Source organism: Leptodactylus fuscus, chromosome 9 (assembly GCF_031893055.1).
Source record: "Leptodactylus fuscus isolate aLepFus1 chromosome 9, aLepFus1.hap2, whole genome shotgun sequence".
NCBI lineage: Eukaryota > Metazoa > Chordata > Amphibia > Anura > Leptodactylidae > Leptodactylus > Leptodactylus fuscus.
The window spans coordinates 39,033,378-39,052,185 of record NC_134273.1 but is presented as its reverse complement, the minus strand read 5'-3'; the positions used below and the strand labels follow the sequence as shown (position 1 = coordinate 39,052,185).

The window sequence follows — 18,808 nt, the reverse complement described above, 5'->3', positions numbered from 1 at the left end:
TTGAACAATATTTAGAATAAGCTTTGTTAAACATCTCCTGCCATCTTGCTGCTGTACAGTTAGTATAACTCCTTAGCATAGTCGGCTATCCTGCTACTTCTGCCATCAATCCAACAGCACATTGCTCCTGGCTGTGCCTGCTCTCTGTGCGCTCTCTGTGAGAGTCTAAGTGTCCAGGAGGGGAGGAAGTCACAGAGGCTAGATATGCAGTATAGGGAAGAACACATATACACTGGCCATGGGAAGGAGATATAGAGACCCATGGCAGACTGTGCAGGAGGACGGAGGGATGGTATACTCATTAGCCTCAATGTCTGGAGAAATCAATCCAGGAATGAAGGTGTGCATTGTACATGACAGCAGCATCCTGGACACACAGACATTACATCCAGCAAGTATTACTGGGAGGAACGTCTAACCTAAATCCAGGTATAAATAGACATTTTACTAAATATAAACCTACCACATTATCATCCAAGCTGTCGTCATCTGGAACAAATAAGGTTTTATATGAGGTTCGATTAGATAGGATGTCTACAAATGCTGAACCCTTAGAGTTGACCAGACCATAGTCGAGAATCATCTAAACAGAGAGAAACATCCGCTAAATAACCAATTTTATTATTTCAGCACTTTATATATCACTGTGTAGGATTTATTTATTCTCAATTTGAACCAGCTCTGGGTAATTCCAGGATATAAAGTAATCCCTATCAAGCTGCCAATAAGGCGCGTCCATAGATACTAAGACAGCTACATTTGGTGGTGTACCCCAGACTGTATTTCACAGCCAGGAAGACCCCTGTTAGTAATATCCATGCTGGGGTCTATTTAGTGTGCTGTATACGTAGTAGCCATGTACCACCTATTGTATGCTGTCTACCAGGTCCCTTATGTCTATTGCTCACGCGTTTCTACAGGCGTCCTCAGGGGATTAATACTATTTACTCCATAGATGAGCAGACATTGTATACCATGCTTGCTCATTGGCAGCATACTGGCGCCGGCTGTAATGTTGAGCAGCAGAAATCACTGGATTTATTTTAAAACAATGCTAGAAATGCAATTCCCAAAGTTAAACTTAAGCTTACCTACGGACCTTTTTATCCTTAAATGACATATTATCTTATATAGACGATATTACACTTTACACTGGGGTAATAACAAGTCATGGCAGAAATAACTCACAGAGTAAAATTTTGACAGTCGAGGATTTGCCTCCAGAACTTGTAGTAGGTTTCCATTGCAGAAACTCCCATCCCCCACGTAGCCATCGGGACAGTCACATTTTGTATCTACAAAATCAGAATTATTATGAGCACTTTACACACTTAAACCCTGATCTGTGGAACCAGAGAAAACTATCTGTGATCATGTCTATTTTCTAAGTAGTTGTATCTTGTATTTTGTGGGACAAGTTGTAGTTTTGATAACAATTTTGGGGTATTGGGGCCCCTTCACATGGCGTAAGCGCGCTGCTCATTTAGACACGTATACACGTGTCCGAGCGCTGCGCTTCAAAACAGAGCTCATTGATTTCAATGGGCATATATCGCGCTTCCCATTGAAATCAATGGGCTCTGTTTTGAAGCGCCACGCTCAGACATGTGTATACGTGTCTAAATGAGCGGCGTGCTTACGCCGTGTGAAGGGGCCCTTTAATGTATCAAATAACTTTTATTGGTGGGGAGGATTGAAAAACCAGCAATTCAGCAAACACCATTGTTTTTACAGTGTTCCATGTGTGATATGGATGACACGGTACCATTATTCTGCAGATTATTACAACTAACGCAATACCAAATTTTTTTTAACGTTTGTCCAAGTTTTATCTGCTGTCTCTGCTGACCTGAGAAGTAACAAAGAGCTAGAGCTAATGTACGGAGCACTGACTCAGAGGACGACTCCTGTTTGTCTATAACTGTATTGGCCATGTCAGCTTGGACGAACAGGAGTCATTCTAATCAGTGAAGGGGATTAAACATGAAGTCTCGGTTCTCTGGATCTCTATGAGACAGATATAGAAAAGCTTCAGTTACCATATAAAATATACTGACCTCGGAAGCGGTAACAATATACATCCCATTTCTCGCTCATGTTCGTCCGTTGTTTATAATCAACAATTCCAACATGGTTTAACCCGCAGCTTGCACTGGGATATACTGTAGGATAACCCGCTGTCCTATTATCAAGCCATCCGACCAGGCACCGATGATAACCCAACTGCATATATTCAGACATAGGAAGAAAATAACTAAATATATACCAATATCCAGCAGGAGAAAGCACAGGTGACAATGTAAGTAGAAGACTATTGTACCTGCTGGGCAGCAGAGAGCTGCTGGAGGGTGGCAACGCTGGCTCCTTCTGACTCACAGGCGGTCTCAGCCTCCTCATAGCTATACTCATATTTACCTTTTGGGGACTGTAAGTGAAAAACGCCAGCAGTTTTTTCTAGTGGATGAAAGTTGAGAGGTTATTCAGCTACAGGTCATTGGTGATGCCCATTTATAGTAGCTATATGATAACTGTACTAAACACACAACATAAAATGCTTTCCTAGGCCGTGTTATTGGTGATGGCATTAGTTCTCCTGAGATCCATCATTACATACCTTCATAATGCAGATCTACGCAGGTTGCCAGAGAATCACATCCTCCGTTTTCATCAAGGCAGCGGTCCACAGGTGGAATAGCTTTCTCTAGACACTGAACCCCATTACCCACATAACCTTCATGACATTCACATCTGCGCGTTTTCTGCAACCAAATGTAGTCATATCAAATACTGCAGAAGAAACTCACAGCCATGTTATCAGTAAAGATTACTTAGTAGAAAGGGAAAAGGGTAGGTGGGAACTTCTTGGTAAACAGTTTTCTCAGAGCTAGAAATAGATAAAGTATGGTTGGAGGATAATGCTTAAAGGGGCTAGGGGATGGAGGATAAATCGCTGATCGATGGGGGTTTGGTTGCTGAGACCCCCACCAATCCTGAGAACGGGTACGTTTTACCCCCACTGTGAATTCTGTCTGACTGCATCTGCCAGCTGACTGTAGACATGTCCCTTGCTGGATACGTCCCTATTCAATAGGAGAGCCAGAGATAACTGAAGTACAGCACTTGGCTTTCTCTGGCACTCCCATTGAAGTGAATGCTAGCGCATTTGCATCCTGTCCAGCAAGTGACACGACTACTGTCAGCCAGCAGCTGCAATCAGGATGAATTCACAGTAGGAATAAAACTCCACCATTCTCAGGTTGGGTGAGGGTCTGACCCCCACTGATCCTGAGAATGGGGGCATTTTATCCTATGGATATTTGGCATAACCAGTTTAAAGAGTTTGTGCCATTGTGAAAATGCCAATGAACCGAAGGATCTGGGAGACTCTAGTTCTCCTTAGGGAAAGCGCCAAGTAGGCAGAGTCTAAGTAACCATGTAATGCCCACTGAACATTCATTTATAGGATAGCTACCTTCCAAGAGGTGGACTAGAAGTACAACTTTCTATTTTGAAAACAGTGCTCACCTGCATAGTCTTTTTTCCCAACGATCATTGCATAGGACTCCTTAAACCTAATTGGTGGTCTCCCAAGAAACTGTAACCCCCAGATCCCCCTTAAAGACCTCTCACTCAGCTAACCAATCCTCTGAGCAAGCCCCCTGAAATGGCTGCAGATCAGTGTTTGGCATATATTCTACAGCAAGGCCTGTTAAAAGGACCAGACACTGACTCATGGTATAACTAGCTTCCAACAGGGGGCACTAGAGGCTACACTTTCTTTTCTGTAAGGAGAACTATAGGATAACAGCACCACTTAGTGTTCAGTAAGTATATACGCAATGTGTTTGCAGCAGCAGAGGATTGGCAGGGGAACGGATACAAGTACATCATATTCTAGTTGAAACTAAAGCTATGGGGCAAGATGTCAGACATTTAAAGGGCACTATATGTGAAAGTGTATGTACATGTGATCATTCAAGTGCCCAGTCCATGGTGACCAATAGAAAGCACCAGTACACATTTCAATATATCTGAGCAGCAGTACTAGACACAATACTCGGGCATGTGTGACGCTGTTTCTAGGAGGAAGAAGACATGAATTTCTTACCCTAAAATGATCTGAAAGTAATGAAGAACTTCTCACTTACTGGACCAGTGTAAATGCAGGTTGCGTGCTCACTACATCCACCATTGTCACCATTAGCGCAGAGATTGATGGGAGTGCAGACATAGCCATCTCCTTCATATTCCGGAAAACACTCACATGAGACTTTTATTCCAGATTGTGAGCACTTGGCATTGCTGTTGCAGCCACCATTGTAAGAACTGCATTGGTCAATTACTGTAATGAATAAGAATCCAAAAATTACTGAATGTAATGATGTGATAGGATGCTAAAAATATTGGCACATATACACATTAAGTATACACATTATTGTGTGGATGGATGGCTCTTTGTTACATTCCATCACACAACAGAATACTATACTGGCATTGATATATAGTTACATAGTATGGTTTCCAATGATAGTTTAAGGGATAAGAAAGGACATGGCGGAAGGGAAGGGGTGAGGGAAACAAATCTATGCACTAACATAAGCATCAAGGCCATTTTGCTGTAAGAAGGCATCTAAGCTGTTTCTGAAGCTGTCAGCCCAATAAAAAGCCAACAAACACCATGATGTGGGGGTAAGTACATACTAACCATTACATGTTCTTCCATCCCCGTCGTAAAAGGGGTTACATTCACACTCATTATTAGTTCTGCATGTGGCATTGCCATCGCATTCTGGAGAGCAAACAGGAGTAGTCGCTGCAAGAAAACAATATAAACCGCCATTAGAAGAGGACACAACTAACACAATGGGACATAATATTTGGGGATAGGAAACTAAAAGGGTATATATTCATTTGCAAACAATTTCCTTTTCTTGCTCTAATCTTAGTAAATAGTCTTCTAGCATTTTGTGTATACAGCTCCTCTGCATATGTGTCTCCATCTTCAGACTGTCTTATACAGTGATCATTCTTCCTTCCACCTCTCCTCTACTTCTAACCTACATTCAGTAACTTAAAGAGGACCTTTCATGTCCTCAGTCACACACGGTTTTATATACCACTAGAAAGCTGTCAGGGCATTGAATTCAGTACACTATCTGCTTTCCCTTTATGTGCCCCGGGACAAGAGATATTGGTGCAATTACTGATAGCTCTTCACTGTCAGAGGGGTGTTCCTGACGGTCTAGCTGGGAACACCCTTCCTGACAGTACTGATGGTAGCGCTATACTGTCAGAAGGGGCTTTTTTTCACACCAGCCATGACATTGAGTGGTGAGGAACACTCCCCCAGTACTACTCTATGGACAAGTACTGTCAGGAGTGGGGAGGCATTTTTCCACATCTGCCTAAAACTTTTGCACATTACTGTACATGCTTCTAGAAGAACTTAAGAATTATTAGATAGTAATGGATAATTTAGATGACCCTATTCCTCATTGTGCTTTATAAAATGAACCTACCCAGTTTGTTTTCACATTTCTCGCCAGACCATCCTTCAGCACAGTAACAAGATCCGTCTCCAGATATCCCATCATTACACTGACCATTATTAGAGCAGGTACATTCTGAAAGAGAAATAACCTGGTGTCAGTAAGGAGAAAGATGTGCAGGTTCAAAGCTCAAATGGTCTTCTAGAACTGAACTGAAACAGGACAAGGATGGGCTCAGCTAAAGCATCAACATCAGACATTGGGATGGACTTGTTGGATAAATTAGGATTAGAACCTAAATCCAATTTAGCACCCCTATCACTTGTCAGTGTGACCTTTGCTGTCTGTCTGCTATGTTTCAGAGCCTTGACAAAAATATACATCACAACAGTAGGAGGCAAGTACCGCACCAAACCAAGTCTCATCCTACTGTATAGTCTGAAATCTTCAATTTCAGTGGTGGGATCTGACCTGACAGAAGACGTAACAAAGCAAGTAGCCATAAGTAAGTGGACACTAAATAGTAGTATTATTTGGATACTGTATGACGATATGATTTTGACATTGTAATGACTTTCTTGCGTGGGCATTGTATAGAAATATTACATTGCTATCTTCTTGCAGTATTTGGGTATAAACATTCAGATGAAAAGTACATATATATATATATATATATATATATATATATATATATGTACTGTATGTTTTATGAGAAGAATTTGTCTATTAAAAAAAAGCCTTTATTTATTTATTTTTATTTTTTTTTTTAAATAAAACTGCCCCTTTGCTGGTTTTAGTAGGGGACATGCTCAAACACTCTCCCTAGCAACTCTCTAAGGATATGCAGTGCCCATTCTGTATACACTGTGTATTTCCAGTACATACAGATGTAGTAGTTTCTGGAGGATTAGGTGGTCACTTCAAATATCGGTAGATCTGTGATTTTTGTAACATATGAAAGCGGAGGCTGTTCTAGTGGAGAGGTACAGCTACTTGAAGTGACCCCCTTCCCCCAGCAACTCATAAATCTGGCAATACCTACTGGGGCAAAATGTAATAAGACTGGTGTTTCTTATGCCAGTCTTAATTCATTCACTGACAAGCATAAGATACACCATCATTACTAAGAGGGTCCGGCTGCTTGTGCTGGAATGTCCTCGGCAGAAATCCAACTTTTACTGGAAGAGAACAATGGACTGAACTGCACTGGGAGGCACTGGAGCTCCGAGGACAGGTGAGAGGGGTTTTTCACCTCTCCCGGCCTAATTAAAAAGAAAAAAATTATCCTAGACAACTCCTTTAAAGCTGTACCTTAACTCCAATCTATGCCAGTCAGGACCTGAGGCAGATTTCTGGAATAAATCACATAAGTTTCCTGGCATGAGTTGCATTACATCTGATGGCCTGGGGCATCTGTGCTCTGGTTTGATACCCAACCCACTGAGTAAAAAGTTGGCAAGCAGGATGCAGAAGCAAAGGCGTGCCATCATGCACCAAATATGAGCCGAGCTAAGGTTAGAGTGGTGCTAGGGATAACTTTAGAGCCTGTTTTCTACTAAAAAAGCTCAATAAAGCAATTACACAACAGCTTAAAAAATATTTATACTATGACCCTTCATGTACTAGGCAACATACAGTAATTCAGTCACAATGAAAAACACGACATCTGCACGGATTTTGTATGTTCTCCCCATGTTTGTTCGGGTTTCCTTTGTATACTCTGTTTTCCTCCCACACTTAAAATACACACTGATAGGGAACTTAGATTGTGAGCCCAGTGAATGGCACTATAGAAGTAAGTAGATTAATATTAGTGTACCTGTACAGTTGGGCCCATATCTGTTCGGGGCACAGATTTCACAAGCAGTCCCATTGAATCCTAAGGAACAAGAACAATTCCCATTTCCTGACATTTCATCTGTACATGTTCCATGGTTATTGCAGGGAGTCTTCAGCCCACCAGGACACACTGAAACATAGAATCATTTGTTATGGCTCTGAAATGTTGCACATATTTTTGGGGAATTTGGTTAGTTTAAAGTATATTTCCCACAATGTCATTCGAGCTTTATTAAACCAAAGTAATTAAATAATGAACATTGGCATTTGTAACAAATTAGAATAAAGAACAGTTCCCCAGTAAGTGCCCCATGTTCTGTGTATGTGTTTTATCTGGTTGCGGTGGGTTACGCCCCCCAGATCTATGTTCTGAACAACACCTATAAAATATAGATTATAAGACAATTCTTACCATGGCAAAAGGGTCCATAATGGTTCTTACAGCACTGAGGCACCCAAGTAACGGTGTAACACTTTCTTGCACACCCCGCTATTCTGGCTCTATACCGTCCACGTCTAAAAATGCAAAATTCTGTCTCCCCCTGCAGGAAAAAAAGTGACATGATCTGATATTTGTAACTGATCTTTCTATACTCTCAGGAGTAGATTCAGGAGATGGTAAAAGCAAACTTCAGAATAACAATGAAGGAGGGCTAAGAACGTTTGTGTGTAAAAGCCAAAGTCCTTGTAGGTAGAGACATCATGTAGAAGTAACCTGGGCACTTCTCTTACAGAAGGGACCCTTGCATCAGTTTCCATTGTTCTGATCTGTCATATGTCCAGAAGAATGAAGGACAGACATTGTGCCGAATAGGAATATCGTCTCAGTGTTTCATTGTATATGGTTAACCCAAATCATTATGTGTGAGCCGATGCATCCCCCCTTCCCCCCCAGTTTTACAGTATTCTAATGGCCTGCTCTGTGGCTCTCTGATTCTTTGCCATTGAACCAACCATGTTCTTCTCCGTATAAGCAGCAGGATCGGGGTCAGTCAAGTGACGAAGAGTTAAAGTATCAGCAGGCTGAGCACTAAACTTGGTCCATGGGCTGGGTGTAATGCAGCTCAGTCTGATGAAAGCTGCAATACCAGACACAACCTAGGGGCAAGTGTAGCACTCTTTCTGGAAGAAAATAGCCACGATTTCCTACTCCTCATAATAAGACTTAGGTAAGGGCTTTCCTGTACTCACATCTGCAGCATTCTTCTTTCATAACTAAGAGAATCCCGAAAATAGCAAAAGCTGCCCATAGGTATGAATGGGGAGACCTGTGCAGGGACAGTCACAGGGCAACCTCATTCTCAAAGTAGGTGCGGGTCTCAGACGTGGGACCTATAGCTATTGCATGCTGGGGATATGCAATAAATGGGTAAGATGGAAATACCTCTTTAAGACCAATGTCATAAAAATATACAGTATTCATATTTGGATGAAATCAGGGCAAACTTCTATGAACACTCCAAATCCTAGACTGTAGATAGGTGAGCCATTTCCTTGTAGTGCGAGTGCTCTAAGACATGTCATAGATTGTGCACTGCCAATCTGTCTCTGCCCTAGAGGCAAAAACTGGTAAGAAGTATATTTTTACAATGATGGGATAATTGCTTTTAAGCGATATTTCATGTCAGCAAGTTAAGGGGTGTTCACATTTGCACCTGTGCCCAGCCTGTGCCCAGGTTTCCGTCCTCAGCCCCAGCGAAACTGGACAGGGGACAGCTTCCCGGCGGTCAGCTTTAAAGCCCATTCATTTGTACAGGTTTTTAAAGGTAATCGCCGGTGTCCGTTCTCAGCCTCTCCATGGGGAAACCATATTTTTCAGCCGGACACAGTCCTGCATGTCTGACTTTGTGTCCAGCCAAAAAAAATGGTTTTCCCCGCAGAGAGGCTGAGAGCGGACTCTGGCGATTTCCTTTAAAAACCTGTTCAAATGAATGGGCTTTAAAGCTAACCGCCGGGAAGCCGTCCCCTATCCAGTTTCACCGGGGCTGAGGATGGAAACCCGGGCACAGGGCGGACATGGGCGCAAGTGTGAACATCCCGTTACCTGTACATACTATCCCATACACTTTAATGAGGTGGCGCTGCAGTACAAAAACACACCGCTAAAGTTTATTCTGTGAGCGAATCAAGAAGCAGCCACATGTAAACAATATAGAGAGCCGTGCTGACTTAGTACAACTGATCTGCTGGGGTCCCAAAAATCAGACCTCACAGATCTAATATTGATGACCTATTCTAAGCTGGATAACCCCTTTAAAGTGTGCCTCTCATGTCAAATGACTTTTTAGGATAAGCCGCCATGTTTATACGAGAGGAGTTACACTATTCTGGCCTTTGCAGGCTCTATACTCTCTAGTTTGCATTTATCTCTGAGCTGGTGGATAGGGATGTACAGAAACAAGTCCAAAATCATGCAGGACATATACAGAGAATTACTGAATAGTATTAATACAAAAAGTAATTGGGCAGTGAAGGAAAGTTCTTATTTAGCTCCAGCATCAGACTAACCCTCCTTCCTCCCATTCCTATAGACATGAGACCTGAAGTATGCCTTGAGGCCGTTGTAAAGACAGATTTCAGAGTGAAAGGCAGAGAAAATGGGGAGCAGGAAGAGAGTCTAATAAGAGAAAAAGCATTTTACTCTGATAAGACATATTGCAAAGTTTCCTATATTCACCTGCACTGTTGATTTATACAAAGTCTGTGCACATGACAATGTCCATTTAGGTATTGTTACATATCTCCATACTCACTTTATCAATTGTTCCAGATGGACACTGTCGCTCAAAGCCACATATTTGGCAACTGAATTGACTTACCTAGGAAAACAGAGCACAAATATAAAAAGATCTATAAAAAAAAAAAAAAATCTACCCTCGAAAACAAGATTTCTTTCATCTTCCCACGTTTCTAACCATAACATCTACTGTTTTTATTTGGATATGTTAACATGTTAATATGACTGTAAGTAGTCTTGGTTTTTTGTGAACTGTAGTTTTTTAGGTGTCATTTTCCACACAATGTTGCCAGAAACAAGCCACAAATCCGTGTAGTCATTGTTAATGGGTGAAGCAGCCGTTTAAGGCCTCGTTCACAGCTGCATTCGGTATTCCGTTCTGGGAGTCCACTTGGAGACACCCCGAACGGAATACCGAAAGCTTTGACAAGCGATGTCCACACGAGTCATGCGGAAACCAAAGTACGTCATGAATTACTTTCCTCTCCGTATGACTCGTGTAGACCCTATTATAGTCTATGGGGTCCATGTGCTTTCATTGCTCACTACTTGTCAATGCGTTCAGTATTCCATTCAGGGGGTCCCAAAGCAGACTCCCCGAATGGAATACCAAATGCAGATGTGAACCAGGCCTTAGGCAAAACTGAACAACTATGTCAAAATTATCTGTATGGTTTGTTGCATGGCGACAACTTTTTGGGATGCACATAAATGACATAAAGGGTTAGTCATGTAAGGTACAGGATGGAGTTAATTATTATTAATTAACTGCATGACGCCACATTTCGAGTAAAGACATGCACTGTAGCTCCACCTGCACTCTGGTCAATGCTTTAGAGATAGATTTATTGGTTACTGCCTGTGACTTGTGGCCAGCAGTGCAGCTTTGTGGGTTACTGCTTTACTGATAACAGGTCACAGGCAATGATCAATAACCGTAACCACCTTTTTATGAAAGGTGTGCAAAATCTGCAACAAAAAAAGCTGTGTTTCTTTAATGTGGAGCCTCAGGCTTATATTATATGTTTATTTATATATTTTATGTTATATAGAGCACTAGAAAGCCAACAGTGCACTGAATTCAGCGCACTGTCGGCTTTCCCGTTCTGTGCCCCGGGTGAAGAGCTATCGGTGCCGTTACCAATAGTTTTTCAGTGTCAGAAGGGTTATATTATTATTCTCAGTATAGGGAGACATATTTGATTTTATTAATCATTGGCTTAGTGTTACTTACAGAGCGCTTTACTGCAGTAAATTCATCACATCGAGCTCCGATGTCAGGAGGCTCCAACAACTGATCAATTCCATGGGCAATTCCACCAGTAAACTCCATGTCTCTTTGCATGATATTAGCATTGTTCACAAGGATGTCCCCCTGCAACATATAAAGTAATCGTCATGATGTACACAATAGCTACAAAGCTAGATAGATAGATAGATAGATAGATAGATAGATAGATAGATAGATAGATAGATAGACTCATAGACAGAAATTCCAGTGCGCAACTTATACTTTAATGTGTGAGACTGGAGTCTACTTTTTTAATGTTTCCTCTAACTAGCAAACTGCAATGGACTCCACTTGTCTGTACAGTAGAAAAGCTATGCGAACACATATACAGGTATGTCAGATAGGTGTATGTAGGAGTTTCTGTAGCATATACAGTGAAGAGAGGAAAACTGAGGTCTGATCAGAGTTTTACAAATGTCTTTTTGCTGGATGTTAGATTAAACAATAGATATTTATTAAAACTGATACAGATGTAGAGTGGAGCTATTGCCCAAAGCCAATAATTACATTTCAGATTTAATTTTTAAGAGTCCCTTTTTAAATAAAAGGGGTAATCTGATTGGTTGTCATAGGTAATTGCTCTTCCTTTCCTTTGCACAAGTTTTAATTAAACAATCCCTGGTGTTTTATCAACTCACAGTCTGTGTTGTGTACAGTTCAGTTGCTGCTGTGTACAGTTCAATTGCTGCTGTGTACAGTTCAGCTGCTGCTGTGTACAGTTCAGCTGCTGCTGTGTATAGTTCAGTTGCTGCTGTGTACCAATATAATTACAGCTGTTTTAGAATAAGTTTGATAGTTAGGTGTAGTTTTTATAAAATTTTTCAGAAGAAAACAGGGTAAGTACAAAATACAGAATACAAGAAATGGTGCGAACAACATAACAAGGCGTGTGCTGGTGGACATACAAGTCCAAAACAGGCAAGGGAGGAGAAGAACAGGGGTAAGAGAAAGAAGGAGACAAAAAGACACTTGGTGACATACAGACATCCAAAGAAGAAATGAGAGGAAGGGGCAGAAGTTGCCAGAGCAGAGGGGAGAGGAACCAGGAAGAGTCAAGAGAATAGGTTAGAGAACTCGGATGACTCCCAGAACACTACCCACGGCTGCCAGAAGGTCTCAAACTTAGAGGAGGTAGGAGAATTCTCCGCAACCAAGGCCTCCATCCTCCTAGTGAGGAGGAGCCACTCTATCAAAGAGGGGTTAGAGAACTAAGCCAGTGGCACGGGATAACCATCCTGGCGGCCATGAGAAAGTGACGCAGGAGGTCTAAGTTTGATAGCTAAACAGGTTTTACAGAACTTTCATATAGTCAATCAGTGCCATATTGGTGGGGGAAAGACTCCTAGCACCAGTCAATGGTTTGAAGGCTGCAGAGTGCATGGGCAAGCCTTACGGCCTCTTGCTTAGCAGGCACAATGCCAATGCCGTACATTGTGTAGTGGCTGTGCCTAGTCCTACACACAGATGTGTTCCATTCACTTGAATGGGACTGAGCACAGCAGATAAGAGGGGGTGCTGAGAACAAGATGCCACTGATTTGATAATGATATATTTAATATCTATCTAATATTAAGTCATAGAACACCTCATGAAATATATATCATATAACTGGAATAGAAACTGTTACACAAATGTGGAGATTTTTCAGTGAGTGCAGAGTCTCTGAACACCTAGACACATTGCAGTAAAGAGGGCGTCTGATAGGATATATTGCAAACCGTGTGTACATTTTTCATTTATGGAAAAAAAAAAATGTAAAGAATAGGCATGCTTTAAAGAGGACATTTCACCACCTCCTACAAGTCCTGTTCTTTACATCATTTAATAGCTTTGGTCTGATATTCTATTTAGGCACTATACTGTCAGGTGGGTGGTTTAAAGCAGGAGCTTGCAGCGGTCCTTTAACCATCTCACCTATTTAGATTCTTAGCAGTCGCCGCTCCACTGATTCCAGCACAGTTGTAATTTTCTCCCTAGTCATCCCTGAGTAACAAGTGCAGTTAGTTTTGGTGTCTAGTGTGCTATTTGAGCTCTGTAATGTCAGTCAGGGGGTGATTCAGAGCTCCAATCAGAGGCAGGCAGTGCCATGTCTCAGAATCATACCCCATGTCTGCTCCTGGCTGACACCGCCCTCCTGGAACCAAATCTAACACCATTGATTGCTCAGGAACAATGAAGGTTAAAGGAAGAAAATCCAACTGCTCCTTATCAGTGGAGCAGCCTACTAATTGGTGTAAAGAGCACTTATTGGAGGAGGTAAAAGATCCTCTTTAAATAGCACATCAGGCACCAACACTAACTGCAGTTGTTGCTCAGGAATGGTCAGAGAAAAAATTCCAACTGTGCTGGAATCAGTGGAGTGCACCTATTAAAGAGGGCCTTTCATCTCTTCGGGCACATGCAGTGTAATACACTGCTAGAAAGCCGACAGTGCCCTGAATTCAGCGCACTATTGGCTTTTGCGTTCTGTGCCCCCACTGAAGCGCTATCAGTGCCATTACCGTAGCTCTTCAATGTCACAGTAGCGTCTATTGCACTGTACTGTGAGAGGGAGCATTCCTTACTGCCCAGCGATGCCTCCCTTACTCCTGATAATACTCGTCCATAGACGAGTACTGGGGGGCATTCCTCACCACTCAGCGTCATAAATTGGTGGAGGTGGTAAAGGGTCCTCTTTAAGGAATTTTCAGGCAGTGGATAATTCATTTTTGTATAAGGATTGCCATGGCATGCCAAGTATTTTGTACATGTAATGACAATATAGATGTCAATTTAGCAAGCTGTACATGGAGGGAATATATATTATTTATTTCCGTATTCTCTTGAATGGCTACTCACAAAGTTGGAAGTGCTGCACTGAAAGTAAACAGAGGCACCATAAAGTGTCCTACGTGATAAGTATTCAAGCAGTGCTGCTGCAGACATCTAGGATACAAAACATAGGGAGCAAAATAAGATTGATGGAAATGGATTATTCCTAGACAAAGCTGTTATAGATGACACACAGTGTTTAACAAAGCTGAGAAGGCGAAGGAGGGCTGACACAAAGGTTCCTTACCAGAACAGAACCAGCAAGATTTCCAGATCAAATTTACTAACTAACTAGTCTATAAGGCTGATCTAACACAGGGATCCATAACTCACTGTTGAAGAGATAGGATATGTACATCCCCTTTAAGACCTCCCCAACATGATTGGAAATCCATACATGACCGTTATGGACAGTGTTATACAACTGACACTCTGACAGCAGCTTCCTTGATCAGAGAGAATTTGTCTACTTTTCTTTTTCTTTTTTTTTTTTTAAATAAAGAAAAACTGTATGAATTTTGTATCCCCATAACCATATTGACTTGTAGTATAATGATAACATTTTATTTTAGTGCACAGTTCACACTGTAAAAACGAAATTTGAAAAACGGTAGCAGCATTGTATTTTTTTTCCTCAATCATTTTCTATAACTTTTCTAGGACATTATACAAAAACTGGCATAGAGCCATTAAAAAATTCAATTTGTCCTGCAAAACATGAGCCTTGATATGACTGTGTCTACGGAAAAGAAAAAAAATCTTCTCTTGGAATTAGGGATTTAAAAACTAAAAGAAAAATGTCTGTGTCAGGAAAATGTTAAGAAGTCAGAAACCAGGTAGTCTGCACTGTTGGTCAGTCTTGAAGACTGCATGGAGATCAGAGATGAGAGATAAGTGCAGAATAGAACAGCATAGAACAAGAGGAAATACAACTAAATGTTATACACAATGAGCTGACCTTTGTATCCCTGATAATGTGAAATTTCAGGTAAGCCTCCAGCTTGTCTTTGTGGTCTTCATGGTACAGCCATAGCTTTTGTTCCTCCGACAGTGAATCGAAGGCTTTGTTTGTTGGCCACAACACTGTGATTGGTTGGTGAAGTTTATCCAGAACCATAGGCATCACATTAGAATCCTATCAAAGTAATACAAATATAAATATCAGACCTTATAGGAGATTACATTATTTGCTTAGTTTCTGCCTAGTTGATGCAGCAAAGCTCAAAATCTGTGCCACAGACCTCACTTATGGCACATGGGCGTGCCCCTGATTTACTGAGTGGATGAAGTCTCTTCAGGCACGCCTTGCACCAGTCTCTTCAGGCACGCCTTGCACCAGTCTCTTCAGGCACGTCTTGCACCAGTCTCTTCAGGCACGCCTTGCACCAGTTTCTTCAGGCACGCCTTGCACCAGTCTCTTCAGACACACCTTGCACCAGTCTCTTCAGGCACGCCTTGCACCAGTCTCTTCAGGCACGCCTTGCACCAGTCTCTGCAGGCACGCCTTGCACCAGTCTCTTCAGGCACGCCTTGCACCAGTCTCTTCAGGCACGCCTTGCACCAGTCTCTTCAGACACGCCTTGCACCAGTCTCTTCAGGCACGCCTTGCACCAGTCTCTTCAGGCATGCCTTGCACCAGTCTCTGCAGGCATGCCTTGCATCAGTCCGGGCCATTATTAACACTGGCATAAATGCCAGTCTTAATAGATGTGCCCCACTATGTGCAGATCAGCATTTTGCACATTAGACTACTCAAGAAATAAAAGGGAGTCTGTCACCAGAGCCCGGCATATCAATCCACGCCGGCAGATAGATAGTTTTCCCCTTGTGAATCGATGCCACGATATTGTTATTTTTGTCAATATGCAAAGTAGCCTTTTGGAGCAATGAAGGTATTGCTGTTGCTCCAAAGAGGTAATTGGTAATGCCCTTGTATATTGACAAAACCAGCAATATCTCAGCATCTCATGTGGGGCTGGGTTCTGGTAACAGGCTCACTTCAACATAAGAACTCAACAAGACAACTCCATAGAATGCAAAGATATCTTTATGAAGAATTACCCAAGACAGTAACAGTAGACATCCACTGAAGAAAACAAGTTACCTGCAGAAGTTGGATGAACTTAGAATAGCCATAAAATTCAGCAGCTTCACTTATATTTAACTGCGGATAAATAATAGTATAATTAAACATAATGCAATGTATACAAATGATAAGCAAACATGGGGAAGCGATATCCAGCACAGCAAGCTACAGCACAGGCAATAGAATTTTGTGAAACAATTCCTGTGAAATTTGGGGATGTCCCAAAACGGCTTACAAGAACTCCCGACTGTGGCTTGAAAAAATGAGGTGTGTGTGTGTGTGTGTGTGTATGGGGGGGGGGGTGTTTCTTAGCCTCAAAATTGGCGATTGCACTTGGTTTAAGGCCAGCTCCCAGGGGGCAGAAATTGGACAGGACTTAAATAGTCAGTAACCTTTCATCCAGCATTGCATAAATAAATTGTAGGGGGCGATTATAACTTTGTAATATATTTTGACAGAATAAAATGCTCCTTTCTGCTCTTATCAGACCGTTTCCCTGTCCCCTCTCCCTTTGCTAAACTGTCTTTCACTTGCAAAATTCTAGCTATACTCATGTCAGGTCACATGACTCAGATTACACAACTGTAAATAAGTCTATGGAGAGGGAAAGGGGGAGCAGGATGTGCAGTAGATACAAGAAAATATCTGTGCAATTCATTTTGTAGCTTGTTCTCAGGGCCGCCGATAGGCCAGTGCTACTGCTACTGGCGTTAGGGGTCCGGCCAAATTGAAAAATGGAGGGGGGGCCCGGTTTTGGCCCGCCACCGTGTGCCGGCCCCCTGCCGCCCGCAGCAGTCATTGTATGTCCTATTTCAACTCAGATCTGCGTCCAGAGGACGCAGATCTGAGTTGAACACATACGCGGCTGAAGCAAGGAGCTGACACAGGTCAGCTCCTTGCTTCGCGCGCGAACGCCGCCTACTGGCAGTGTAGACGCGATGTGATGACGTCACATCGCGTCTACAACTGTGCGCCAGTAAGAGAGAGAGGCGCGCAGAGAGCAGCGGGGGAACGAAGTAGAAGGTAAGTGTAATGTGCAACGTGAAACTGGGGGTAGATGAAGGAGAGGACGGCATGACACTGGAGGCAGAGATGGAGAAGACGGCATGACACTGGGGGCAGAGATGGAGGGGACATGAATCTGGGGGCAGAGATGGAGGGGACATGAATCTGGGGGCAGAGATGGAGGGGACATGAATCTGGGGGCAGAGATGTGGAGACATGAATCTGGGGGCAGAGATGGAGGGACATGAATCTGGGGGCAGAGATGGAGAGGATGGCATGACACTGGGGGCAGAGATGGAGGGACATGAATCTGGGGGCAGAGATGGAGGGACATGAATCTGGGGGCAGAGATGGAGGGGACATGAATCTGGGGGCAGAGATGGAGGGGACATGAATCTGGGGGCAGAGATGGAGGGGACATGAATCTGGGGACAGAGATGGAGGGGACATGAATCTGGGGGTAGAGATGGGGACATGAAACTGTGGGCAGAAATGGGGGACATGAATCTGGGGGCAGAGATGGAGGGGACATGAATCTGGGGGCAGAGATGGAGGGGACATGAATCTGGGGACAGAGATGGAGGGGACATGAATCTGGGGGTAGAGATGGGGACATGAAACTGTGGGCAGAAATGGGGGACATGAATCTGGGGACAGAGATGGAGGGGACATGAAACTGGGGGCAGAGATGGAGGGGGGACATGAAACTGGGGGCAGATGAAGGGTGTATATGAAGCTGGGGGAGAGATAGAGGGGGGACATATAATTTACGGGTGACTGTAGGAGGATTATACAGTGTGCGGGCACACGAAAAATTAATGAGTGGGCGGGGTCAACATAACAGTGGGTGGGGCTAAATTTCCCACAGCGCGCAAAGCACGTTTTGTCCCTCTTTTGGTTCTTCAAAAGTTGGGAGGTATGGGTACAGGGGGCAATGGAAAGATGTTAGAGGGTGGACGGGGGGGGGGAATTGTTGGGACATCGGGTGTGCGGCACTGCGGAGAGGGAACTGGGGCAATAATATATAATATATAAGTTTTTAGCTGGAGAATAATAATGATGTAGGCTGCTATGCTAGTTTGGGGGTGGGACTTTCACTTTAAAGGAGTGTTCACATTGCGTTTTTGGCCTCCCTTGCTGGGATACATTGGTAACCAGTCACAATCAGCTACCCACTTATCCCTGCACGGAGAACTGCAGGCCCCCCTTTTTTTTATTGGCCAGTTCTTCATGCAGGGATAAGTTGACAGCTGATTCTGACTGGTTACCAACGTATCCCGGCAAGGGAGGCCAAAAACGCAATGTGAATAAGCCCTGAGGATTTATTAGGAGGGCTCTTATAAATGGTGTCGGCTCTCTATAGGCGCTGTCACACAGAGCAGATTTTACCTGCAAATAGAATCTGATTAAGCCTTGTAATGCTGCTAAATAAAGGGAAATGTAATACATAATTGATATGTCGCAAAATAAAGTAGTTTTAAAATGGTGGGGGGGGGGGCAGACACTTAGGCTGTATGGGGCCCCAAAATTCCTGATGGGGGCCCTGCTTG

General features: G+C 42.9%; 1 protein-coding gene across 1 annotated transcript in view; it reads right to left on the bottom strand.

Moving 5' to 3' along the window:
* Nucleotides 1-18,808, bottom strand: part of STAB1 (stabilin 1) — a 121,834-nt gene that overhangs the window by 3,241 nt on the left and 99,785 nt on the right. Inside the window, exons 50-64 of the mRNA XM_075286785.1 lie at nucleotides 16,272-16,331; nucleotides 15,126-15,302; nucleotides 14,195-14,281; nucleotides 11,300-11,440; nucleotides 10,082-10,147; nucleotides 7,741-7,870; nucleotides 7,309-7,458; nucleotides 5,520-5,624; nucleotides 4,706-4,813; nucleotides 4,149-4,342; nucleotides 2,615-2,759; nucleotides 2,321-2,454; nucleotides 2,058-2,223; nucleotides 1,189-1,295; nucleotides 464-583 (exon numbers count right to left, since the gene is read on the bottom strand). Coding sequence (XP_075142886.1) covers nucleotides 464-583; nucleotides 1,189-1,295; nucleotides 2,058-2,223; nucleotides 2,321-2,454; nucleotides 2,615-2,759; nucleotides 4,149-4,342; nucleotides 4,706-4,813; nucleotides 5,520-5,624; nucleotides 7,309-7,458; nucleotides 7,741-7,870; nucleotides 10,082-10,147; nucleotides 11,300-11,440; nucleotides 14,195-14,281; nucleotides 15,126-15,302; nucleotides 16,272-16,331 — 1,890 coding nt within the window. The remainder of the gene's footprint in view (nucleotides 1-463; nucleotides 584-1,188; nucleotides 1,296-2,057; nucleotides 2,224-2,320; nucleotides 2,455-2,614; nucleotides 2,760-4,148; nucleotides 4,343-4,705; nucleotides 4,814-5,519; nucleotides 5,625-7,308; nucleotides 7,459-7,740; nucleotides 7,871-10,081; nucleotides 10,148-11,299; nucleotides 11,441-14,194; nucleotides 14,282-15,125; nucleotides 15,303-16,271; nucleotides 16,332-18,808) is intronic.